The sequence below is a fragment of the Platalea leucorodia genome, assembly GCF_965183815.1.
Source record: "Platalea leucorodia genome assembly, chromosome: 5".
Classification (NCBI taxonomy): domain Eukaryota; kingdom Metazoa; phylum Chordata; class Aves; order Pelecaniformes; family Threskiornithidae; genus Platalea; species Platalea leucorodia.
The window spans coordinates 8658628-8684820 of NC_138827.1; the positions used below are offsets into that span (position 1 = coordinate 8658628).

The following is a 26193-nucleotide window of genomic DNA, read 5'->3' on the forward strand; positions in this document are numbered from 1 at the left end:
GGCCGGGGGCCGGCTGCGCGGCGAGGCTTCAGCCCTTTGCCCTGGCCGCTGCTCGAGCTGACGGCGGTCGCGGCGTGGTTTCGGTTGAAGCGGGGCTCTGCTTTAATGGTTTTCTTCCGAGCCCGGGACGGAACTCTGCCGGCTTTGCCTGGCAGACCGTAGTCGTCTTGCAATAAACCCTTCCCCGCTACCCCCGGGCACACGCGGGTGCTGCTGTGTTAGGGAATGCCGGGTGCCGGCTTTGCTCACGTGTTTTAAGCTATCTTTTTGCCTTTTTTGTTTGTTTCTTTTAGATTAAGTTATATACAAAACACGGTACTCTGAAATACCAGACAGATTGCGCTCCAAACAATGGGTATTTCATGATTCCCCTCTATGATAAGGTAAGAAACTGGGATACCGGTGCCGTCTCCTCCGTGCTGGAGGCAGGAGCTGCCGGCAGATTAAACGTCAGGGCAAGAGCCACCCGTGAAACATTTGAATCGGGACATAATTTTTCAACTGTTTCTTTTTGTAATGCAACTATTTTATTTCTCAGTGCTAAGTATTATAATGAGAAAAGCCAGGTAGCTTTAGCTGCAGCGTTGTGTTTGTGCTATTTATCTGTATGACTGCAGCATTGGGAGCCCGCGTTACTGCCAACAGCCGTGTGCTAGCAGCTGTACAAATACTCACAAAAAGTACAGGTTCCTACAGAGTGCAGATAAAGCTTTCAGTTACCTATCTATAGAAATGAAAATAAATCCGTATGAGAACGTGTTTTGATGTGACTGAATTGAAAATCCCTTGAATGACTAATTGCAGATATTAAAAATGTCTTAATAAAAAAATGATGCAGGAAGCTCATGATGTATCAAGTTTGGTGTCTATTTAGACTGGAAAAATGTTTACATTCAATCTAAATACAAGCTGCCCTCAGATGGTCTACGTGTTTTGCTCTTTTAAAGAGCTAGTTAACTTAGGGATCAGAAATAAATCCTTCCCTTCCAAATCAAAGAATGTAAGATGCTTTCTCATCTCAGTGATTTCATTCTTAGGTCTTTGAGCCTTTCCATGGATAAACTTCAGAACATATGTGGTACCCACTGATTTAAAGAGGATCTCTGTGTAGATTAATACCCTTTTCGTGCAGAGCTTTTAATAGGATTGAAATTTTGTTATCCCATGTTTGGGCAGAATGTTTGAGTAGGACCTCCTGGTGGAAATACTAAAGGCTGATTTAGAGCACATCTGTTGGGGCAGGTAGAGATAGATTTGAACACTTTCTAACACTGAGCTGCTTGAACATGAGCCAGATTTAGTCTGGAAGCGGTATAAACATGACGATACTTAATTTTTGCTCTTAGCTGGCTGGATGTGAGCCCAGCATCCCAGCCTGTCTGGGTAGATGTTGCTGCTGCTTTGAAGAGAGTATCTTAGGTAGCAGGAAGGGAGAATGGGACACGGGAGTCTTGTGTTACTCTCTGCAGCATGATGCTTGTGTTCTGACTTTTTTTTTTTTTTTTTTTTTCATCCTTTAGCTAAATTGAATTTAGATCAGTGAAGACAGTTATTGCTTTTTTTATTTTTAGGGGGATTTCATTCTTAAAATTGAGCCTCCCCTAGGGTGGAGTTTTGGTAAGTGCTCGTATGTCTTCTTACAATAGGACAGTGTATCTGCAATGTGGGACTTAACTATCTCTAACTGGCAGTTGGCAGGGAAAATGAAATGCTTTTCAAAAGAGATAAGCCCTACTGTATGGTTTTAATAAGTAAAATGTACTTACTGTGCCAGAGAAAAATAAAGCTGTAAGGTAGACACTGACAAAGTAACCTGTGAACTGATTTGAAGGAACGTGGGTTTTTGACAGAAATGGCTACAATAGGAGGGGGAAAGAAGATTTTCAACATCAGGATTTGTAGGTGCTTTAACTTTGCTGAGGCAAGACTTCCAGAGCAACACTTGTGTGCTTGAGTTAATACATTTCTGCGGGAATTTTGTAAAGCTAAAGTAGAGTTGCTTCATGATTGCTCTCTCACTAACTACCATGCTGTTTCATTGTTCTTCCCCCCCCAGAACCAACCAGTGTAGACATCCATGTGGATGGCATTAATGACATTTGCACAAAGGGAGGTGATATTAACTTTGTGTTCACAGGGTTTTCTGTGAATGGAAAGGTTAGACTCCTTTATCTTTATTTATTCCATCTTATGCTAATTTTACCTTGATAAAAACATTCTACTTCAGCTCTGCAAGTTATTTTTATCCATTTATACTCTGGTTTCTCTTCATTTTGACAGGTTCTCAGCAAAGGTCAAACATTAGGTCCTGCTGGAGTCCAGGTTGTACTGAGAAATGCTGGCAGTGACATAAACATACAAGCAACTGTTACACAACCTGGAGGAAAGTGAGTGTGGCTGCATACTGTTCATTTACACAAGATTCTTTCAATTCTGTCACATTAACTGGTATTATAGTGGTTCTGAAAGATTTTTTTTCTAACGTGTATAGAGTCTGAATTGTTTTTCTGTAAACAAATGTTTGTGACTATTTCTGAAGAGATGTAACCCCTTTCTTGCCTTACAGGTTTGCTTTCTTTAAAGTGCTTCCTGGCGAATATGAAATCTTTGCATCTCATCCTACCTGGATGTTGAAAGAGGTTAGAGCCTACAAAAGTGCTGGTTTGCCTGTTTAGTGAGGGTGGATCTGTTACGCCTTGTCTTGATCAACTAGTGTGAGGAAGCGTTTTTGTGAGTGGACAAGGTTAATGGTATTTTCATAAATTTAATTTAGGTAGTCAAGAAACTGCCTTGTGCAGGCCCAGTTTGGAGATAGTGGAGCCAGTCAGGGAATGACCGGCAAATGAGCTCTTGCTTTTGGTCTTCTAATCCTATCCATTTTGCAGGAGCTTGAATATTATAGCAGATGCTCTAATCCTTCCCTCTCAGACTGCTTGCTTTCTGAGGAGGTCTGAGATCCTGACCAATTCCTAAATCAGTGAAACAGGAAAAATACTGTTTTGTAAAATATCTTTGCTTTAGTGTCTTTGTGTTTTGAATAGCCTGTGGACCCTCTTTGAGTACTGCTCCTCTGGCCGCTGTTTCTGTTGTTGAATATACAGCTGCTGATTTTTATTTAGGTGCTGTAAATGAGATCTAATGCCTACTTTTGATGAAAATGTTTGTGTTTCTGTATTTCAGTCAAACACAGTGGTACGGGTGACGAGTTCTAATGCTTATGCTGCTAGCCCTCTGATTGTTGCCGGCTACAATGTTTCTGGGTCGGTAAGGAGTGATGGAGAACCAATGAAAGGGGTCATGTTTCTCCTTTTCTCTTCTTCGGTCACTAAAGAGGTAATGGTGTATCAGTACCTTTTCAGTAGGATTATGGACGTAAATAAGAAGCAGCTTAAATAGCTTCTAGATTCATATTGCCCTGTTACTCATCTCTGTCCTTCATTGAGCTTGGCTTACAGAAAACTTAAACTGTACAACCCCTCAAGCTGTATTTTTTGTTTGTTTTTTGAGGCTTTTTTTTTTTCAACAAGGCCCTTGTAATACAACATTTGTGTACATGCTGAGTTTTCACATGAGCTCCATGGCATCACTCAGATGTGTAACACAATAGCTGTCTGTTTAAATGTCGGCAGAATTGAGGCTTAAGGTCTACATATTTTTTGGACACAAGAAATTAGAACATTCTTTTAATTTCAACTGTTTTGAACTCTTTGTTACTATTTTCAAACAACCAGGCTCCTCAACAAGCAGGCTGTTCAGGGATGTAGAAGACTAAGACCTGAACTGAAGCAAGCAACAAGTGCAAAATATAATATGGTTCACAGCATGTTATTGATCTGTATATTCCCTGTGGGTCAGCAGGGTTAAGGGCTACGATTTTAAGACAATATTTTTCCAGTTACACCTTTTCGCATATTAAATGTTGGTTAGTAAATGTGTTCCCTCATGAGGATGACACTCCTCCATGGTGAAAGACCAGCTTCTGGCACAAGGCACAACATGTTGCCAGACAAATCCTGAAATTCACTGCACAGTAGCTGTAATTTGTCTTCAACATGAGCTCTTAATTGCTCTTTGCCCTCTTGATGTGAAGACAAAGTTCACCAGCTTCTATTGCCACTCAACTGACATGAATGTGAAACATTTGGTCAGGTACTGTGATTTGTTATGTGAGCTCTGTTCTGTAATGTCTTGTCCGCAGAACTGAAGTAGTTAAGTACAGTGCAGTTCTGGGCTACTGAGGGATGTTGAATTTCCCAGTTTTCTGTGTTGTTACCGTAAAGTTGATTATTGGTTGTTTTTTCCTCTTTTTACCTATACACGAATTGTAAGCCATGCTATCAAACTTTGCCTCTAAAATGGTTTTGTACTTCCCATCTTTCATTCACAGTACAGTATTTTGAACCCTCCTGCATCCCCCCGAAATTATTTTCTTTGTTCTCCCATGGGAAAACAGTTGTATTGCATTTATTGCCACAGGATGTTGTGGGCTGCAATATTTCTCCTGTGGATGGATTCCAGTCAAGAGATGAGTCTCTATCCTATTTGTGCAGTGTTGTATCAAAAGAAGACGGATCTTTCAGCTTTCTTTCTCTGCCAAGTGGGAAATACACTGTGGTAAGTAGCTAGAATTTACATATTTATCCATTGGGCTGTTAACTTTATTTTCTAAACTAGATCATGTGTAACTTTGTAGCTGTTAAAACAGAAATAGTTGAAATATTTTTGAATCAGATGAAATAATTGGAATAGGAACCTCCAACCTAAAGTGTGTGACAGTGAAGTAAATTGCTGTGATAGGGCTCTGTGGTGTGGTTTCTGAGAAAGGACTTACTTGCAAATCAGGCTCTGAATTACCTGAATACATTGGCCAGTCACAGAACCACACCTAGAGGCTGCTGGGAGACTGAAGGTTTCAGTTGACTACAGCCGCCTCATGTCCTTTAAGTTCTCTGTTTTCTTTTTTGCCCATTCTCTTTATTATGTCCAGACAGTGTAGGAGCATGGTTGTGCTTGCACTGCCTAGAATGATTGTTCTGCATTCTCAGCCTGCATGATCTAGAAGTGGGATTCAAACTTCTCTCATTCATTTAACCCTTCTAGTTATCATATAGCCTCCTATCTGTATGCTCTTGCACATCCAAGTACCTTTGCTGTATTCTGGATAGAGGGTTACTTTTCTGCCTGTCTGGATAATCTCATATGGTTTCCATCAGAGAGTCTTGAAATACTGCCTTTATTCTTGTCTCCAGCCCTCTGAGTTATTTTTTCCAGGAAGTCTGTAGCCCATTCGACCCTTCGTAGAGGTGTCTGATGGTGATAAGGACACAGAAAATGGTAAAGGAAAACAATTCTGTCATCATAGCTTCTTAGGAGTCAAAACGATGTGTCTTCTTTCAGATACCGTTCTACAGGGGAGAGAGAATTACCTTTGATGTTGCTCCATCTAGACTGGACTTCCTTGTAGAGCATGACAGTTTACAAATTGAGGTAAGGCATTCAGAGGAAATAATCTTTTTGTGCCATTCATTCCTGTAACAGCATAACTGATTTTAGCAGAAAGCAGGTGGATTATGGAAAAACGTCTTTGTAAAAAGTTTGAAGACATTTGTTACACATACCCTCTTGCACAGCAGCTAGAAGACAATATCTGGCATTTCTACACTTCTATCCTTTTACTAGGAAAAAACAAAATAGGGAAAAGCTGTCTACAATGTTCACTTTCATGGGCACGTTGCAAACAGGCAATTATCTTTCAGGTTGCTTAAATTTACTCATTCAGATTGTCAGATCTCTGGATTGCAGAGTGCCTTGTGTAATAGCGTTATGATCTGTGACTTGGGCCTTCTGACCTGTGCTGATGCAGATAAATTGATAATCTGTTCCCATGCTTAGGGGAACAGTATGCCTGCGGATTGATAGGTACTTTCATTGTGATTATCCCGGTAAATTTTCTTCCTAAAGCTGGAAATAAATTTCCATTATATGTGTGTGTGGGGAAAACAGTTGTTTTTGCTTGCTGTAGGTGTGTGTTTGCTTTTACTGAGTAAAGATTAATGTTAACTTTTTTCCTATTTCAGCCTGTTTTCCATGTGATGGGTTTCTCTGTCACAGGCAGGGTGTTGAATGGTCCAGAAGGAGAAGGAGTTGCCGATGCCACTGTGACTCTGAACAATCAGATTAAAGGTATGCAGGGGTCTTGATCTTTGTTGCTACAGGGAAGCCTGTATTAGGCTGAAGTACAGGAATAGCGTATGAGATGGGATTAAGCCTTCAGGATGATACACTATTTCTGTTGCAATTTATTTGAAATATTAAACTGGTTTTCATGCAGTTCATTAATTTTGCATTTTCTGGCTTAGATGAGTGTATTAGGTGTTCATTTGTTTTGCTGTAGAAAATTTCTTCTATTTTCTTTCAACCATATGTCAAATTGTGCTTTGAAATAGAGAAATGAAGCTTGATCTAGTAAGAAAGCATAATGCTGTTTCTTTGTTGTGCAATGTAAATTAAAAATAGCCTAAAGCAGTGCATGGCCCTCTAGCTTTTTTTGACACATAAGGATTGACAGTCAAGACATGCTCTGTTTTTTAACTCACCTCTTTATTTGTTACAGTAAAAACAAAAGCTGATGGCTCTTTCCGCCTTGAGAACATAACAACAGGTACATACACAATTCATGCCAGGAAAGAGCATCTCTTCTTTGATACTATTACGGTGAAGATTGCACCAAATACACCTCAGCTAGCAAACATCATTGCAACAGGGTAAGTACTGGTGTCATGATGAAAATGTACTTTGATATGTGGACAAGGTCTTGAAAATGGGTGGTCCTTTCCCATGTTGTGCCCAGACTTGCATATTGTTGTCAGGAGCTAAATACTGCTCGAGAAATTGAAGGTACATGGGGCAGCGTGAGTGTAGGGTAATGTTTTGTCCACAGTATTTTGCTCCATACTAGTTAAGGCTGAGAGCACCCTCTTAATAACCTCTCCCTTGCAAATGAAGATGCTAAGACATAGGTGTATTGAGCAATTCTAGACCTGTATGTGAACCAAGAGAGGAACAGAGAGGCTTTCTGCTGATGATGCTGCATTTCAGATACCTCCTTCTATGCAAGAGTCGAGTTACATAACTGTCCAGTGCAGCGTTGTACCAAACCTCTACATTTTATTACTCATCACTCTCAAGGTCATAGGTGTCATATATATATATATATATATACACACACAGACATATATACACACATATGTATATATATGTCTTTTTCTTGTTTGTGATTCTTTGACTGCTGGGCGTAAGCCCGTGTAATGGTAACAGGATGATTTTGGGAGTGTGAGGCAGCGGTGGGAGATACAGTGTGATCTGAGGAAGACAAAAGGGGTGTGATTCTCTGTCCAGGAGCTTCTCCTGGAGGAGAAAATAGTGGTGACCCTCCGGAGAATTAAAACTAGGAATTTACTGAGGCAAATGGCAACTAGCTCATGCAGACTTAGCTAGCTATTTACAAAAAAAAAAAACCTGTGTGTTGTTAAATGATCAGTTACAGTTTTTTCAGTCACTAAATATGTTGTACTGTTGAAGGTGAAAAGTAAGACTTAACAGCTTCTAATTTGTCATTTTTGTCTTGTGTTTTCACAGAAGTAGGCGTACTAGGGTTGTGTTCAAGTGAATTACCTATCATGTTTGAGGTCTTTGACACAAAACACTTCAAATCATTTAAACCCTGAGGGATGGCAATCCTAAGTCAATTGCCTGCCTAACTGGAAAAAAAAAAAGAAAAAAAGAAAAAAGGCTTGAAGTGACTGGGTTGGTGGGGGGGAAGAGTGAAGCAAGTTGCTTGCAAATAAAAATATAACGTAATGTCATGGCGACTTCATTGTAAAAGAAAAGATCCCATTAATCATACGGGACTTTGCACTTGCTTCGCTGTGCTTGCTTATAGTATCTCTCTGATATGAACACTCTTTCAGGAGAAATGCCTTCCAATTCAAGTGTTAGTACCTCAACATAGTGAGGTTTACTTTTTAAGGATGTTTTAAAATAGGTATTTTCTTATGAGCTTTGTAAAATCAAGATCTGTATTCTTACGGCTGGCTTTTATTTAACAGATTCAGTGTGTGTGGCCAGATCTCAGTAACTCGTTTCCCTGACACAGTCAAACAGATTAGTAAATACAAGGTCACCATGGTGCCTCAAGACAAGGACAAAGCGTCACCGGTTACCACAGAAACTGACCCTCACGGCGCGTTTTGTTTTAAGGCAAAATCGGGTACATACAATGTTCAGGTAAGAATGAGCTTCCATTTCTTCATTGTAGAACTGTCAAGAGGTTTTAGAAGATTTTAAACATTTAATTTCTAAAAGTTGAGAAGTTGAATTTAGATTTTCCTGGTCCGTTTCTCCTGTTGGCACTATTTAAACAATGACAGTTATTTCCCTCCCCCCCCCCCTTAATAAGCTGAGATTCCCATGCTCCTTGTCCTTTACGCTTGTTAAAAGGAGATCAGGCCACTGAGGCTGAAAGTTCTTATTTCTCTCTCCTCTTAGTTGTGATGTCCCTTAGATCGCTTCTTATCTTAATGTATTATCCTGTGAGTGAGACATGTAATGTGTACCTTTCTCAGGTGCTTAAATGGTTCCTGAGGTTGTAGGTCACAGCAGAACCTGTAGCACAACCACCATGAATTTTGCATTGTGGGAGATAGTGCAGGCTGGAAGATAAGGAAGTGCATGGTTATAAGGCCTGTAACTGTCCTTATGGATAATGAAATAGCCTAATGTAGAAGCTGCAGTACATCTGAAGTGAAATTCACTCAGACTTTTGAAACTGAGCTGTTTGGAGGATTTTTAGCTCAGTTTTATTGCAGTTCTTTGGAGGATTTTTAATACAGAATTTTGAAAAGTATATTTGGGAGGCTGGTTTTGCTTTGCCTGGGATTTACAGTAAATTTCTATTTTCTAATTTCTGATAAGTGGATTGAATTCAGCAGAGTGGGTGTATTTGGACTGGTATTTAAAAACTAGTGATATCTTGATGTCATATACTCTACAGGTAATTATTCCAGAGGCTGAGACCAGAGCAGGATTGGCTTTGAAACCCAAAATGTTCCCTGTTACTGTTACAGACACACCAGTAATGGATGTGATCTTCTCTCAGTTTTTGGCGTCTGTCTCAGGGAAGGTCTCCTGTTTAGGTAAGCCAATTTTGAAAGTAAAGTGGAAACAAGAACAGAGAACTTTAGCACTGCGTATGTGAATGAGTACTGTTTAGATCAAGACACTTGCTGTGGGTAGCCCCGTCAGCAGGTAAGTAAAGTAACTTCCAGCACGTAGGTAAAGCAGCTCTTTTTTTGGGAGACCTGACAGCCTAATAAGGTACCTTAATAAAGTTTGGAGTAAAGTTATGTACCTATCTTTAATACTTGCAATAATAAGCAAGTATTCCTTCCTCAGGAAGGAATTCTGACCAGTTTGCCTTCCTCAGAAGATGGGTAAGTTCTGGAAGAAGTGCTCCTGGCTGACACTAGGGATACTGTACATCAATCAGAGAAGTACTGAAGGCAAAAAAGACATTAAAAAAAAAAAAAAAGCAGTGCATGTAAAAACCTGTAGGATAGAGGCTCAGGCTGTTAACAGAACCTTGCAATCTCTCTTCTCTTTCATAAGCTTTTTGTCTTTATTTTAGCCTAAGGTCCTCTCTCCTGCTATTTTCCGTGATTACCCACTGATTTCAGGAGATGGTGATTGGAGCTTGACTTTTGTCATTTTTACCCCTTCATTTTTCCTCTCTGAATCCTCTCTGCACTTGGTGTTCTGTCTCTCGGGTGTTTTCTGGGCCCCATAGTCTCTGCAGAGCAAGGTGGACCCAGGAATTTAATGTTGGCCTGTGGCTGTTACTTGCCATTAGAAAAAAGAATATGATTAACAATCTTGTACTTCCTGAAGAATGCAAAAAAGCTCTGGTAAACATGTGCTTAAGAAATAAAAGTAAGAGTTTTAATTGGAAATGTTCTCTACTGGAAGAGAGAAAACATGTTAATCTTAGCACACATGAAGCTTGCTTGGAGTGGGGGTTTTAGAGGCAAAGCTGGCAAGCCAGAATGCAGTCTCATTTTCTGCTGTCCTTTCTGCCCAGATGCTTGTGGTGATCTGATGGTGACATTACAGTCTGTGAGCCGCCAGGGCGAAAAACGCAACCTGCAGCTCTCTGGAAGCATGGACTCGGTGGCCTTCACGTTTGAAAATGTGCTACCTGGCAAGTACAAAGGTAGGATTATGGGGAACTGCTTCAAGTGTTACATTAGTAGCTGAATTTGTGACTTAATCTGTATACTTCTGTTATTATGGATACTGTTTACACTATGCCCAACATGGAACTAGTTCTGAAGCTTGAGAGAATCTGGAAAAATACTGTATAACGGTGCATGAAGTGTTCTTAATCTTGTATGTTTAACCCTTTTGTCAGCTGACAGTTCCCCTAAGTTTTAGGGTCTACATGGCTGGTGTGAGGAAAAAGGGCTTTATAACGAACTGACTTGTCCCAAGCCGAAGAACAGGGGCACGCCCTAGTTGTTCTGCTTCAAGAGTACCTGTCCTAAGAGCAAGATGTGTTTTGGCCAGCCTGCCTTGGCCTACTATGAAAATAAATTGTTTTCCAAGGAAAGGTGTAGAAGGAGTATATACAGATTGCTCTATTTATACACGGCTCAGAACATCTTTCCGCCAGGTGAAATTGGAGTTAGATTCTGATGTCCTCTAGGCTTCTTTGACTATCACAATGGTAGTGCACATTGCAGAACTTTCCAGGGTGACCAGACTTCATTATTCCTTTTTATAATAGCTTTTCTGTTACGAGATGTGCTGGATTCCTGGTGATGCTGTAGTGCTGTGAGTCAGGTCTGTTACTACAGTCATTGTTGTGTATCTGGCTTTGAAGATTATTGCCGGGGAAGTTACAGTGATGCAAGCTTTTTACACGACAAACCCTGCCCTTATTCACACGGTTTTACATTACTAAAATGCTTTGTGTGATGTGTATTCTAGTAAGCATTGTACATGAAGACTGGTGCTGGAAGAATAAGTCTTTGGAGTTGGAAGTCATGGAGGAAGATGTTTCAGGAGTAGAATTCAGGCAGACTGGATATATGCTGAGGTGTTCTCTTTCTCATGCAATTACACTGGTACGTAGGTAACATGCATCCTTGTTTTTTTTTTTTAATGAACTTGTGTAGGTAGGTTGGATTATGCTTGGAATCAAGGCTTTCTCATGTCTCTGGGGAGTCATACAGCACAGCAACGTTGATGTTTAGAGTGCTTTGAGATTTGTCTCTTAGATTTGGTAAAATGGTCTCGTGTTGTTAGCTGCTATAAAAGAGAAGCATTCATGTATCTTTAGGCAAATACTGTTTTTATTTTGTTGTTTGGTAGTTACTAATGGTGAATTGTGTTGTGGCTTCACAGGAATTTTATCAGGATGGAAACGGACCAGAGAACGTTGGTGTTTATAACCTGTCCAAAGGAGTTAATAGATTCTGTCTTTCAAAGCCAGGTAACAGCTCTAAAATATTAGTTTAAAAAACGAAGAAGAACCAGTCAACTAATACTGCTGGGAATTTAAAAAAAAAAAAAACAAACCTAACTGTTGTGGTTTCTGAGGTTTCTGAGAGGCATTGTTTTATTTACATCTGTATATAAATGCTCTGTTCTAAGTTTTTTAGAATTCTCCTACTATTTAGTTCTTCACCTAAATATAGATTCCAGGAGTAATTTTTTTTTTTTGGATGCAATAAAGGGCTTTGATCTTTGATAAATGAAGAGCATGTTAAAATAATCTTGTTCATTTTCATTTCAATACAGGATTCTTGAGGGATAACTGTTCAAATTACCACATGGTTATCTATAACAGGAAAAAAGAATGTTTTAAAATTAGTTTTTTTTTTTCTTCTTTTAATGTCTTGGAGCTAATTCTCTGTTATGGCCCCTTAGTAAAACAGTTAACAAATATGTTTGGTTTTGATTCAGTTTTCAGCTTTGAACATTTCATCCTTAGAGCCAGTGGTCTCACTCACAATACAATAATATAATGGTTCTATAATCAGTCAAAGGGTATCAGCTATGGGACCATAACAGGTTACTTCTGAGGTAGTTTGGTTTGTTGTGTTTGTAATTATGTTCATCTGTAGTGATGCCTAAGTGTGTTTTCTATCAGTGTACATTAGAACCGCTGCACAGCTTCCAGTAGTGATCTGTGACTGAACAGAGGTGAATTAATTTACAAGTCTCTATGTGAAAGGCAGTAGATATATAGTCAAATTTTGTAATTCTTTCCATACCTCAGGTCTCATGTGATCTTGAGAATTCAGCCGACACAGTAAGCTTGAATCTTTTCAGCAGATCATTCTTTGACTTAATGTTTACAGGTGTATATGAAGTGACCCCACGTTCCTGTCACCAGTTTGAACATGAGTATTACACTTACGACACGTAAGAGCAAAATCTGGTTTTGATCTTATGACTATCAGTATGCTTTCATAAAGCTTCCTTCTGCTGCGGCTGCTTTCTTTCAGCAATTCAGGATGTGTTGCTATGACTGTCTCTAACCAATAGAGGGAAGCTTTAGCAAAGTGTCAGATGTGTTCTCTTGCCCTTTCTAGTCTTAAAAAAATAATCAGCTAATGATAGGCTTTAAAGATGCTTTTGCTACTTTAAATGGATATTTTTGTCGGCCTTCTGTCTGTTTAACGTTGGTTTTGCTTTGTAACAAAGCAGAGAGATTTCAGTGGAAACTGTTGATCACTTATGAGAGTTGAAATGCAAAAGATGATAGGATAGCAAGTTTACTAGGAGGCATATACCACTGTTTTATGTCCCTAGTGCCATGACTCTGTGGCGATTTGATTCTGCTCACCCCAGTTTTTGCAAGCTGAATAAATCTTCACCCTAATCACAAGTGAGCACTGCTGATCTTCCTAAGTCAGCCATGTTTTATTAGTTGTTTATAGGTTATGGTCTGGCAATGTGCTTAATGCCTCTTTGCTTCCAAAAAGGATTTCTGCTCCCAGACTACTTCTAATTCATTAACATGGCAGAAAACGAATACAGCATTAACATCTGATTCTTTTCTGGTGTGTTAGTGAATTAAAAGTACTTCTAAACATGCTAAACATGAGAGCCAGCACAGAGTGAGTGAATGGATAGAAGCAGAAACCCTCTTTGGGCAGCAAAGCACCATTAGACTTGGGGAATCCTGGTGAACTATGTCTAATATGACAAATTTTTGAGTGTCCTTCTGCTGTGTGTAAAGGGATTGTATATATGAAATCAATCAAAGCAGCTTTAGCTTGAGAGGAAGCAGGAGGCACAAAGGAAGGAATTGATTTGGCCAGTGTCATGCAGTGGTTTGGGGTTCAGAGCTGGAAAATGCTCCCTTTCCAATATGCTATCAACTCCACTACAGCTTTGCTGTGTAATTTGTATGTCGTCTTTTATAAAGCACTTCAAATTTAGATATGGTAGCACAAACTCTGCTAAATAAGATTTGGTTATTTTCTTTAGGAGGGGGACCTTGAATTCATCTCTTTGTTACTTTCATTTACAGGTCCTCTCCTAGTATACTGACGCTCACTGCAGTTCGACACCATGTCCTTGGCACGATTATAACAGATAAACTGATGGATGTGACTATTACCATTAAGTAAGAACAAAGAAATCTTGGGGCTATAAAAAGGGGAAGAAAAAGACATCTCCTTCATAAAGTTTTGCTCTGGTTTTAATATCGCAGTGGATGCTTTCTAAGGGGATGGCATCCAACTCTAGACTGCAAGAGGTTTTTATACTAAGCTGTTCTTTGAGTTCTTTGTAGATGGATAAATAATTCCCAGCCCTCATTTTGAACATTCTCACTTCATTCCAATATAGCCCCTTTCTACTTGTGTGTCATGGTAAAAAAGAATGATTTTCTGAGTTTTTGTACACTTTAATGAACTGAAATTTCAGAATTTAGAGGGTATTGTTTTAGGTTAGGTCTGAGCTCTTTAGCACTGGCATCTATTTTTTTCCTTTTTTCTTTCCTCAGAATGGCAATCTGCTGCTTTAGAGCATTGTTACTGGGGTGAAGAGGGTTATAAAAGGAAAACCATGCAGAGTGATTACACACTAATGTGCCAATTTATGTTTAGCTGAACAGACAGCTCACTAGGGAGCACTGATTTGTGAACAGCTTTAATTGTATGAGGTGCCAGATCTGCCTGGAAGTGTCTGATAATGATGAGTGCTTTATTAATGCTCTGCTGATGTCCACTTGCTCTAGACTATGGGTTCTCAAACTTTTTGACTGTAGAAAACATCTTGTCAGAGAACAAATTTCCTGCAGAGCATTTCCTTGAGTTCCTTCAGTTTAATGAAGCTATAACTGCAACTACTGGGCAACTACAGCAGCTGGAAAAGAAACATTGAGATAGCAGAGAGCCATTAGGATTTTAAAAACAACTTAGTGAGGAGGTGAATATTATACTGGCCTTCTAGGCTGGTTGGGTTTTTTGAGACTATTGGCAAGTGCTTTGAAAGCAGCTCAGTTGCCACAGCCTGTCTCTGTTCCAGCCTGCCTGAAGCTTTTCAACCAAGGTCCAATTTGTGAAATGCCATCAACGTAAAAGGAACAGCTCTGGATTTAAAAGCAAGACAGTTGTTTTTAAAAGTCTATGCTTGTGTACCAGATCCATGTGGTGACCTGTTAACTTTCAGTGAATTAAAAAAAAAAACCAAAACAACCCAACCAAAAATAAAGCTGATTCTTAACAATTTTTGATGATGGCTAGTTATGTTTGAAAAGTGAGACTGTAGTAATTTATTATTAACGTCATAAGACTGTGTGCATGTCTGTACAGTTTTTTAATAGGTTTTAGGACAAAAAAATGTTTTTGATACATTTTTGTATTGTCTCTGGACTTCAGAGAAAGAATTTAAAGCCTTGATGAAACTTAGTGTGATAGTAGTATCTGTTTCTCCTGAAAAAGACAAAATAGAATATAGGTGAAGACTGAAGTGAGAGACAGAACTATCCTGATAATCTAAAGTAGTTGTAGGAAAAACAATCGTGATCATTTCATTTTGCTCCTTATAGAGAACTTTGAAATGTTTTGGGACAGGTTTTCAGATTTTTGTAGAAGAGAGAAAAGATAAGGTACAAAGGATGGCTGGAGACTAGAAGAAATTGCTAGGAAAGAGAGGATGTAAGATCAGGGAAAGTGAAACAAGATGCATTGTTCTGAGCTGATTTAAAGAACTTGGTTAAACTTACCTAGCAATCTGCTCAGTGGACAGTGATAAGATGGCTGGGTAGCTAGGTAGATAGGTAGCTAGGTTAGAACTCAGAACTTTTCCTGGGAGTTGCCAGCTATTGGAAATATTTATTTGTGATAGCAGTTTATCTTCTCCTTTTATACTCCTGAGAGGTAGGTTCTAAGGGAAAGTTCCTAGTACCGAAAAAAAAAGTGAGCTTACCAGTCTTTTTGTTTATTTTGTATAACTCATCCTTTCTGTATTACGCTTGTTCTCAGGTTTGGAATTCCAGCCTTTCTCTTTTAGTTTAGGGCTTCGTTAAAGGTACTTTTGCAAACTGGTCCTTTGGCTTTAGAATTTACCACTCCTGCTGGCTTGTCAGTGCTTCTGTGGGAGGTTATTGCCCCTGCAGCAGAGCAAGTGTCTGGTGCGTGGTGCAAAATCAAGACTCTCTCCTTACGAAAACCTAAGCTAAGTTAAGATGCTGGCCTCTGCAAAGTGGTTGAGATGTAGGCGTGTGACACTGGCTCTGCAGTGGGATGCTGAGGGATGGCGGAGGGGAGCAGGAGGCAACAGGGCTGTAACTTCTTAAATGGTTGTAGCATGATGGGCCAGAATTTGTGAGAGTTGCAAGTAGGTCCCTTCCTGCTAGGCCAGGTAGGTTACCTGTAGTCCCTGTGAACGAGCCTTTCTAGTAGTAACTCATTGATATGGAGGTTAAAAGTTTTGGTTATGCTTGGAATAAATAGCAGAATTAAAAAGGAATGGATTTTAAAAAAAATCCTGGGACTTGTCTGCTGTAGTATAAAGGCAGTAATTAACATATATAACAAGCTCTTATCCCTCCATATGAAAGGAGATGATTTTGTTTTCTCCTCCATGTTTCCAGGTCATCCATTGACAGTGAACCTGCCTTAGTTTTAGGGCCCCTGAAATCTGTACAGGAGTTACGTAGGGAGCAGCAGCTGGCAGAAATTGAGACCCGCCGACAGGAGAGAGAAAAGAAGGGCCAAGAGGAGGAAGGAACAAAGCCACCGGTGCAAGAAATGGTGGAGGAACTCCAAGGACCATTCTTATATGAATTTTCATACTGGGCAAGGTAATACCAGGCTCCAATGGACAAGGTGTATTCTTTGTACTATTGTCTGGTGTTGCCACCAGACAGAATAGTGATATATTCCATACAGCAAAGGGCTGCTGCCTGTTCTTGGTGACTTTCAGCTAAATGGAAACTCATACCACATCATATAAATTTTGCTTATGTTATTGTTGATATTTTTTCCTTGGGGTATTTAGATGGGTTCTTGGGTCAATATGCAGTACTCTGTTCTACATGAAAGCTGCTAATTCCATTTTCTTCTAATTGTATCTTATTTGTGTTTTATAGGTCTGGAGAGAAAATTACTGTGACACCGTCATCAAAAGAGCTCCTTTTCTACCCATCTTATGTGGAAACAGTTGTTAGTGGAGGTAAATATAAATAAAACCTAGTTTGAAAGGAGTAGATTTTTAAGGCAGAAATGTATCCTTATAGATGAACGTATGAATAGCTCTTCAAAGGTAATGTTAGGAAAGTTTCAATTGCAGCTGTTTCTTTGGGTCAGTTTCACTCTGGAATTTGGAAGCATGGGTATTTGGTAGAGGGTGCAAGTACAGTTTTATCAGCAGAATATGCTTCCAAGTGCTGAAAGACCACTTGGCACAAGAGGCAGGACTAGATTTCTGGACATTACACCAGATTCTCAGAATTGTTCATATTACTCTTGTCTAGAAAAATAGTTGTGCAAAAGCAACGTTTGTATTCTGAGTTTGTTACCAAATTCAAGTTTCTGTTAAGTTTTGTTTGTAGTAAATGACAGTAATAAAAATATTCACAAAAAAGTGAACTTCAAAATTGTCAGGGTTATCATCAGTCAGTTGATGCTACTGCTTAGGTCAATGTCCATCTTGCCCTCAGGTTCCTAAGTGAACATCCTTCGTTTGAAATCTCTAGAAAATGTTAGGTCCCCCTTTTTATGTGCCTCTTTGTGCACATTCTAAATACATGGAGGGGGGAGGGGGGGAATAAAATTTTACTTATGTCATTAAACATGACATATGCTGACCTGAATTTGATCTCAAAAAATTTTGGCAAAGCTTGGTGTAGTATCAGCTAGAAGGGAATATTGTTGGAATCTTCTCCATGTAGCTGCAATATATGTAGCTTAATGAATCCTCAAAGCACTTAGCAAATCCAGAATGTTTGTTTTGGAGATGTGCTTATAGCTTTGGAACTTAGTTATTGATTTTGTGAATGTTCAGATGTTTTAAGATGTGTTGGGAGGCCATAGAATTGTGTGGGTTGATCTCTTGTTCTAAGGTAAAATAACATCAGCTGATCACTTTGGAAGTAGTTAAGGTCTTGCTGTTAAGACAGAATGGTGAGTGTATTTTTGACTTTCTTGTTTGTCTTAAATCCCCTTTGCAATGACCAAGAGAGTTGTCCTGGAAAGCTGATAGAGATTCATGGAAAAGCAGGCTTATTTCTGGAAGGGCAAATTCATCCTGAATTGGAAGGTGTTGAGATTGTCATTGGTGAAAAGGGAGCAACTTCCCCGCTCATCACAGTTTTCACCGATGACAAAGGTGCTTACAGGTAATTAACAGATTTGTTTTGATCTTTTGGATTCTTCAGTTAAAGTGCAGTGGTGACTTGACAATGTGTGTGTGATATCCAAGTGCTTTTTTTAAAACGAGTTCTTCTTTCCTTTTATTTGAAGTGTTGGGCCACTCCACAGTGACTTGGAATATACAGTTAGTGCTCAGAAAGAAGGGTTTGTTTTGACTGCAGTAGAAGGAACAGTTGGAGACTTCAAAGCTTTTGCTCTTGCCGGGGTGACGTTTGAGGTAACGTTCTAAACACTTTGGGTTCTGAATGAATAGTGTGTGCAGTTAGAGCCAGACAGGAAACACAATGGGTGTGGGATTTGCGGATAATTTTGTCATGGGGAAACAAGTCACGGTGGATGAGCGTAATTGTCGACCATGACTTGCCATGCAGAAGATATTTTGCAAGGTTTATAGAGTGAAAGTTAGAGTCTGCAGTCCAAAAGACTGGCTTTACTTGCTTTTGTAGAGTTGGACCACCTTCTCTTAATGAGTTTTATCCCTCAACATGATTTTTTTTCATGTACTGTCTGGTCCAACTAGTGCCTGGTTCTGCTCTTTGGGATACTTTGTTCTGGGCCCCATCATGTCCTCTGAAGTGGTAGAGAATGACTGTTCTGGTGGCACACGCTACGTCCAGCTGTGACTGCCCGGGTGTCGAGAGCACAAGCTTCCGTAGCCCTGCAGTCTCGCAGGAGGGGGTATGCTGCAGATGTGGCTCGTTTTCTTCTGCGTACAGCTGAGTGCTCAGAGCCAGCCCATCTGTGCACTCTGTAAGGGGCTTCTGAATGGAAGCCTTCTGTGTAAAGCAACCCTCGCTTACACCTAAAACTATTGCTTTTTCAAAAATAGATCAAATCAGAGGATGACCAGGCTCTTGCTGGAGTTCTCTTGTCTCTCAGTGGAGGGGTGTTTCGGTCTAACCTCCTTACGCAGGATAACGGCATGCTGACTTTTTCCAATCTGGTAAGTTGAAATTGATTCTTCTGAATGCGGCTGCATGTGCGATGCTGTGTTACTTTGCCCTCCAAAACAGGGATGCTATTGACTGTCTTCAGTGACAGGGAGATGTGTGATCTCCTTTGAAATCATAACCCACCATGAGAGATGTATGTCCCTCAGAGTGGACAGCACGTACAATCTTAGCAAGTGAAAGATGTCAAATCTAACCTGGCAAGAGATTTCTCCCCAACAGGTAGTAGATGATGTTGATTGATCTCAGTTACTAATTTGCAGCCTGTAAACACGAAACAAGCCAATTTGTTGATGATCATTTGAGAGTCTTTAGAGGAAAGAAATCTAATTAGATTATTGATCTGTACATGTGTGTAGACATGCCTGAATAGTTTCATTGCAGACATTTTTCTCTTCTGGTCGCTTTCCTGTCCTTGAAGTCTTGCGGTACGGTTTTAGGGCCACAGTTTCCTTTCCCTCTTCAGTCTTTGTCACCTGGTGGAGTTCCATTGGTTTATTGTCCAGTGTGCTCATGTTTTCCAACCAGTTTAACCTATGGTTGGGACAGAGAACTTTAGCTCTTTAGGGAGCTCTTGCAGAAACATAATTGTTTGAAATTGGTGAATTTTTGTGTCACTATCAGTAAACAGCTTGTTTTACACCTCTTTGCAGAGCCCAGGGCAGTATTATTTTAAACCCATGATGAAAGAGTTTCGCTTTGAACCATCATCACAAATGATTGAAGTGCAGGAAGGACAGAATCTTAAAATTCGGATAACTGGTTACAGAACAGCTTACAGGTCAGTAGAGCTGAAATGCCGTGCAAAATGCTATGTACTGTACCAGGATGCATTATGCAAAATGTGTGTTTTCTCCTGATACATCTCTGTTCTGAAGGTATGGCGGGTACTTTTGAAGGCACAATTTAACTTTGTTATGCTGTGTATAAGTACTTTTTTTAGCCTTTTCTCATGCATGCGGATAGATAGCTAAGCCCGGATGGCAGGGCTGTAAGGAGAAACGTTGCTATGAAAGCACTGTGTCAGTGGCACTGGAAGTGGCTTGTGCTATGTCCAGTGGGACAGGAGAGGACTATTGTAGGGATGGTAGACCAATTCAGGTATCTGACTTCAAGATCCCTCCTTTCCTTGCGCTCAGGGGTAAGTGCTGCTGTTCACGGAGGTCAGGGTCAACTTGGATTCCTAAAGTTGTGCTCTGAACTGCAGCCATTTCTAATGCTTTAAACAGTTTTACATATGCATTATAAATTACCCTTTTCTTCTCCATGCTATGCTAAATACGTTAAGTACTTTTTCCATCAGTTATAACAATAAAATGTCTTTAAAATGTGCATTAAAACAGCATCTGCACATCTGTAGCAATTGGTTCTCTTCATACCTCTAGCTGTTATGGCACAGTTTCTTCTTTAAACGGAGAGCCTGAGCAAGGAGTCTCAGTAGAAGCTGTGGGGCAGAAGGATTGTAGCATCTATGGAGAAGACACGATAACTGATGAAGAGGGCAAATTCAGGCTACGTGGCCTTCTGGTAAGGGTTAGAATGCTCTCTGTCATTTACTTTTATGTTAGTGTGATATTGGAGCAATAAAATGTGTTTTATTAACTAGCTACCCATTTCTGTTTTCCCATCACATTTGCTAGCTCAAAGTCCCTTGAGTCTCTCTGTGTTACACTGTCGTGTAGTGAACGTTCATTCTAGTAAAGGGGGAAAAATCTTTGCGTGTGAGTCTGTGGAACCTGCTGCCAGCGTACTGCGATGGCCTCCCACAAACACTGAGCAGTTCCCATGACGTGACGTGAGCCCCCGGTCAATGTACTGAATGTGTCTAACGCGTTCAGCAGTGTTCAGGTGTTACAGGGGAATTTTCTTAGGCAAAATAATTCGGGGAAGCATTTAGTTTGTCTTGTGAAAATACTGTGACAGCGTATTTTTAGCAGGATATTGGGTGTATGTACGATGTTGATTGTACAGCATGTATGTGAAGTAAGCTGTTCTGCAGGAAACACGGAAGCTGAATTTCTGGGACCACTATGTATGGAGTATGCAATTACGCTGAAGCAGAAAGCAGTATTTGATTGGGTTTTCATCCTGTTTAATGTATTTTCTTTCTAGCTAAAACACTTCACAGCAGGTGATTTCTTTTAATACAGTAATGTAATAAATTAGTGAAAGTTCTGTAATAGGCCTTTTGTATTTGCTGGCAGTACGCACCCCTAATGGTGTGATTGAATTACATTTTCTATTTGGGTTAAGGAAAACTTTAACTGGGTAGAGTTAGATCTGTTTGGGTGGTGTATCTTAAATGGAATCTCTTACTGTCTTCTGAAATTAAAGTACATATTATTCAGTGTTGGGATTTATCATTGAATGTTGCTTTTAGCCTGGTTGTGTGTATCATGTCCAACTCAAAGCTGAAGGCAACGATCACATTGAAAGAGCTTTACCACAGCATCGCGCAATTGAGGTAATTTTTTCTTTTTTTTGCAGTCTCACTTAAATATGAAATGCATCTGTCTAGACATTATGTCTCGTTCTATCAGCAGCAATGTAGTTGAATGCATTCTGTTTAGTCAAGTAGCTTTCAACAAGTTAGCTCTCTAAATACGGGCACCATATTGTGTGGCAGCACCATAGCTTAAAATTGAAAGAAGATAAAGCCCAAACAGTAAACAAGTGGAAAGGATTCTTTCACAGTCACTAACTATACATCAAGAAATGAGATAATAAATGTTTAAGAATACCTTTCAGCATTTCTTTATGATGTGGAACAAAGCACTAGCGACTTGAGGATGTCAAAAATTGTCATATTATGCTATCTTTGTATTTAGTTGTTGATTGATAGATAGATTTTGTTACGCTTTATTTGGTCCAAATCCTGCAGTCTTGATGTAGATGAAATTGTCATTCAGACTAGCAGATCTTTACAATCTGTAATAATAACAACTTTGAATTGAAAACTGATGAAATCGTGTTAAATATTCCTCCATCTTTACAGATTCAGATTAGTTGCCTCGCATTTATCTCTTGACATTCAGCAAAGGTTAATTAGCCTTTGTTAGTTGTCCAGAAGTTTTCACTGGGAGACGGTCATTATTTGAGCTCAGACGCGCGCCTGACCAGGGTGCCCTCCTTCGCAGCAGCACAGAAGGGCAGAAATCTTTCAAGTCCTTAGTGTCTTCTTGCTAAGAGTGCTTGCTGGTTGGGAAGGGGAAGAGAATGGCAACCCAAATTCCAGAAAATGATGTGAAGGTTATGTACTGCAAGTGACAGCTGTGTGCAGTAGCTTGTACTAATACTATCCTGGCTAGCCTGCCATTTTCTCCAGAAGAGAGAAGCGTTTGAAAGACACCTGCAGAAAAAATGTCCAGCCTCAGTGGCGCCAGACTGTTGGTATGGCACCTGGCCTAACCGTAACCTGTCTGTTACTGCAGTTATTATTTGAGTAAAAGTCTTTCCTCACTCTGATCGGAGTTCAGATTTAGAAACACAAATGTTTTGTATTTTATACAATTTTGAATAATAGAAAGTTATATATTTTTGAAGTAGGTTATCTTATGATATGAGCATATTCCTCATTAATCGACTGTATAAACATCCTAGCATAGTAATGTGCATTTCTCAGCGCAGTTGCAAAATACTGAGATCAACATTCAGACATCAGGCAGTCCAGCATGTGTAACTCAGCCTCTTCCAAAATAATGCGTGCTTTTGATACTTCTTCCATTTTTAATTTAACTTAATGCCATCAGCCTTGTGCTGATAATGCACAAGTCTGCAATTGCGAGCTGCACGCTCTGGAGGAACAGTACTTGTAGTTGGAAAGCCTTCACGTTTCCATGTGGTTAGCATAGAGCAAAATTCACTTCTTGTTTAGAATTAAGAACAATATTTGTGTTGTGCTAACTGTCCTCTGTTAACTGTTCCTCTGTTGGTAAAAACATGACTGTGTTATATGTTGCAGGTTGGGAACAGTGACATTGATGATGTTAATATTATAGCATTCCGGCAAATTAATCAATTTGATTTAAGTGGAAATGTAATTACATCTTCTGAATATCTCTCCACATTATGTGTAAGTTCAAGCCTTTCATCTTCTTCAAGTGTATTTGCCATTGGTTTCCTGATGTTTTTTTGCAGGGTCACTGGAAATTGTTCAGTAGCCAGAGCACACATTTAATTCAAATTATGACTAATATTTTAATGAAGGTGAATTTGAATTCCAGATAGAATTAAGATTCCAGTGTTCCTCGCTGCTTTGCTTTAATGTTTCCATTTTTCATGGGAGTATGTTTAAGAAATACTTTCTCGGGTCTGCCTCCCTGATTAGGGATGCCCTGTCCATAGGGAGAGCAAGACACCAGGAGCCAAATGAGTCCTCTGTGTCAGAGAGCTGTATTAATTCCTGAAATACCTGGAACTTCTGACATGCATGTCTGCTAGCAAGAAGATACCACGTGAATGCAATGATACCATAGGACACATGAATTTAAAAGTACAGTTACAAGAGAGAGTATGCGACAAATAGTAAAGCTAAAATTTTAAAAATTAAAAAGGCTGCGCTGTGATCTGAAAAAAACTTGCTAAACACCTGTGATCCTTTTGTCTTAGGGTGCAGATGCTGGAAGTATCTGCAAGAGCTGTTGGTGTGGTAGGAGTTATAGTACCGTTTCTCAGGTTTAAAAGCTTCTTCAAATGTTACCTACAAATATAAATGCAGCGCCTGGATTTCTTTCAGACTAGTCCGCTATGCTAGATGAGCTAGATCTGTCAGATCTCATTGCTGAGCTGTTGGGTTTTTTGGGAGACATCCAAAGGATCCAACACTTGGAGGAGGTGTGAAGGGAAAATGTATCACCCGACTGAAGAGCACCTGAGCAAGCTGCCTGTCTTTCTGGGGAAATTTAGACTCTTGCAGTTCAGCCCAAGCAAATAGGAACTGATGTCAAAATTTAATTATATGGAAGTTATCCAAGCCTGTACTTGTTTCTTATGAGGCTGGGTCTTGCGTTGCATGTAATGCACGTGTGCTGTTGATGGGTGCCATATCATCACCCTTGCTTTCAAGGCAGAAATTTTTGTCTTTGAAAGATGTGCTAAGATTTGATACAGACACAAGCAAGCAGTTTTGTGACCTCAGTCTGGTCCCTTCTGGTTGCATGGCCTTGATGAAACAACTGGAAATGCTCTGGTGAGCTGTGATTGGAGCTGCAGCCATGGTAGCACTGGGCAGAATCAATGAGAATTTAGTGGGCTGTGTCTGCAAAGAGAGCTGAGTCTTGGCAAATATCTGATCCAGAGGTTTACAAACAATGGTATAGATGCTAGAAGGCTGCTTCAGAGCGGTCCACAAAACCCATCACTTTGCTTGCTGTGTCCTCTGGAGGAGGTGCGGTGGCTGATAAACGTTTGTGTGTACAGGCAGCCTCCTGTAAGGAGGCGCTGCTGCCCCTACCAGCCTTATTCGACTATGACACAACCCTCTTTTAATTATGCTGGTTTCTGAGCAAACTGTATTTGCTGAGGACTTCAGGCCTATTCTGTAGCTTGAGGATGTCTAGCTTGTTAAATAAGTGTAGAGAAATTGAAATCAAGGAAAATGAGCCTATCAGAGAAATAGAAACAACCCCCAGCTGCAAATTCCTGTGAAACTGCTGGGGTTATTTAAAAGAATTACTCAGTTCTGGTTAATGCACAGCACAGACTACTTTTAATACACTAGATATGTGAAAATGTCAGACATCCGTTGTTCCTAAATTATTTCAAGTTCTGTTAAAAGACTGTTTCTGTGACTTTTCACATCCCAGATTAGAACAGTTGCAGGTGTTCTTACTTGACAACTTAGAGTTTTTAAAACATGATGACTTTTGAAGTGCTTTTATCCTTTAAGATGTGGGATGTCTGAAATGTCTATTGTGGTGCAGGCTCAGAAATACCTGGTTTGTGCTTTCTTCTTGCCCTCACAGGTGAAGCTCTACAGAAGTGAAAATCTTGACAACCCAATTCATACAGTCAACTTAGGCCTATCCCTATTTTTCCATTTCCCCCCACTGCTCCGAGACGGAGAGGTAAGAATATTGCTGAATAATTAGCTTAAGTCACTTTAATTTTTTTCCGTAAGGACACTGAAGTGTTATTTCTGGTGTGCCTGCAGTACTGTATTCATGCTGGAGTGACCAATGTCTCAGAAGATTTTGAAGCCTGTTAAACTGACTTTTGCCTTTAAATCTAATTTTTATCTCAGACTGCTACTGATGCTGTAGACTGAGTGTATTTTTTACCCACAGAATTACGTGGTGCTCCTGGATTCTACATTGTCTAAATCACAGTATGACTACACCCTGCCTCAAGTTTCGTTCACTGCTATTGGATATCATAAGCACATTACGCTGATCTTCAGTCCCACTGTAAGTACAAAACACTTAAATGTTCAAGCGTTCACCTTGAGAGCAATGTCTGGTAATGTAGCCCGCATATATTTTGTGGTCTTGGCCAAACTTTCTATTAAGTAAATATAAAGAGGTTTATGAGAGGCATTAAAGTGACCATGGAGTTGGATTTGGCCACACTTAAGGCATCAGGCAGGGATGTAATAACCTGGGGTGCTGTGGGAGGCAGGTAAGGAGTTCAGGAAGGTGGTGTAGCTATGACGCTAACTGAAAGGTTGCAGTAACAGGGGGCTGAAGGAGAAAGATAGGATTGTTGTCAGAATTCCTTTAAAGACTTCTGTGTATATGAAAGAAGCATCACCAGGCCAAAAAGAGAGCTTTAGTTATTGGAGCTGAGATAGGGAGTAAAGCAGAGGGGTTCTCAAACATCAGGGGAAAACTTCTCCCTTGAGAGAGAGAAGTGTCTTTTTGCACTTCTGAACAGTGCAGTGTTTGTTCTGTAATACTTAAATGATCTGTTTCTTTTCTGCATCACTGCATGTTCAGATGCCAGGGAAACACAAGGGAGACATGAAATGGCAGTTATAAATGAAGGATGCAGATGTGCCTGAAAGATTTTGTGCTGGTATGGTTGCTGTAGCATTATCATTGGGATGACAGAGGTTTGGGCAGCATGTGACAGGTAAATCAAAGCACACCAGGCTGACTGTAAAGTGGAGACTGACCATCAGAGAATTAGCTTTAAAAAACAGCAAACCCCAGGAAGAAGGTAGCAGATGAATGAATGTGATCAAGGGGACTGCTTTGAAGTTGAAGGTAAAGTAAATCTGAGAGCAGCACTTAGAAGGAATTCAGATGGGAAGGGCTGGACATGCCACATGATCCTATTGCTGACGTTTAAAGCTGAGG

General features: G+C 40.0%; 1 protein-coding gene across 3 annotated transcripts in view; it reads left to right on the forward strand.

Annotated features, from left to right (window-relative positions):
- The window catches only part of LOC309591244 (BOS complex subunit NOMO1), a 31134-nt gene that overhangs the window by 2120 nt on the left and 2821 nt on the right, over positions 1–26193 (forward strand). For 2 of the 3 annotated variants that reach the window (XM_082313280.1, XM_082313279.1), the window contains exons 2-29: positions 294–383; positions 1572–1617; positions 2057–2157; positions 2281–2387; positions 2567–2639; positions 3181–3333; positions 4477–4614; positions 5398–5487; positions 6078–6183; positions 6614–6764; positions 8109–8286; positions 9053–9194; positions 10136–10267; positions 11044–11180; positions 11461–11548; positions 12420–12483; positions 13598–13693; positions 16169–16378; positions 16667–16749; positions 17755–17914; positions 18039–18165; positions 18778–18891; positions 19552–19679; positions 20284–20425; positions 21279–21362; positions 22860–22970; positions 24862–24963; positions 25183–25302. In XM_082313280.1, the coding sequence (XP_082169406.1) occupies positions 294–383; positions 1572–1617; positions 2057–2157; positions 2281–2387; positions 2567–2639; positions 3181–3333; positions 4477–4614; positions 5398–5487; positions 6078–6183; positions 6614–6764; positions 8109–8286; positions 9053–9194; positions 10136–10267; positions 11044–11180; positions 11461–11548; positions 12420–12483; positions 13598–13693; positions 16169–16378; positions 16667–16749; positions 17755–17914; positions 18039–18165; positions 18778–18891; positions 19552–19679; positions 20284–20425; positions 21279–21362; positions 22860–22970; positions 24862–24963; positions 25183–25302 (3273 nt within the window). Of the gene's footprint in view, positions 1–293; positions 384–1571; positions 1618–2056; positions 2158–2280; positions 2388–2566; positions 2640–3180; positions 3334–4476; positions 4615–5397; positions 5488–6077; positions 6184–6613; positions 6765–8108; positions 8287–9052; positions 9195–10135; positions 10268–11043; positions 11181–11460; positions 11549–12419; positions 12484–13597; positions 13694–16168; positions 16379–16666; positions 16750–17754; positions 17915–18038; positions 18166–18777; positions 18892–19551; positions 19680–20283; positions 20426–21278; positions 21363–22859; positions 22971–24861; positions 24964–25182; positions 25303–26193 lie in introns of those variants that run through there. The other variant, XM_082313281.1, reaches the window with a different exon arrangement.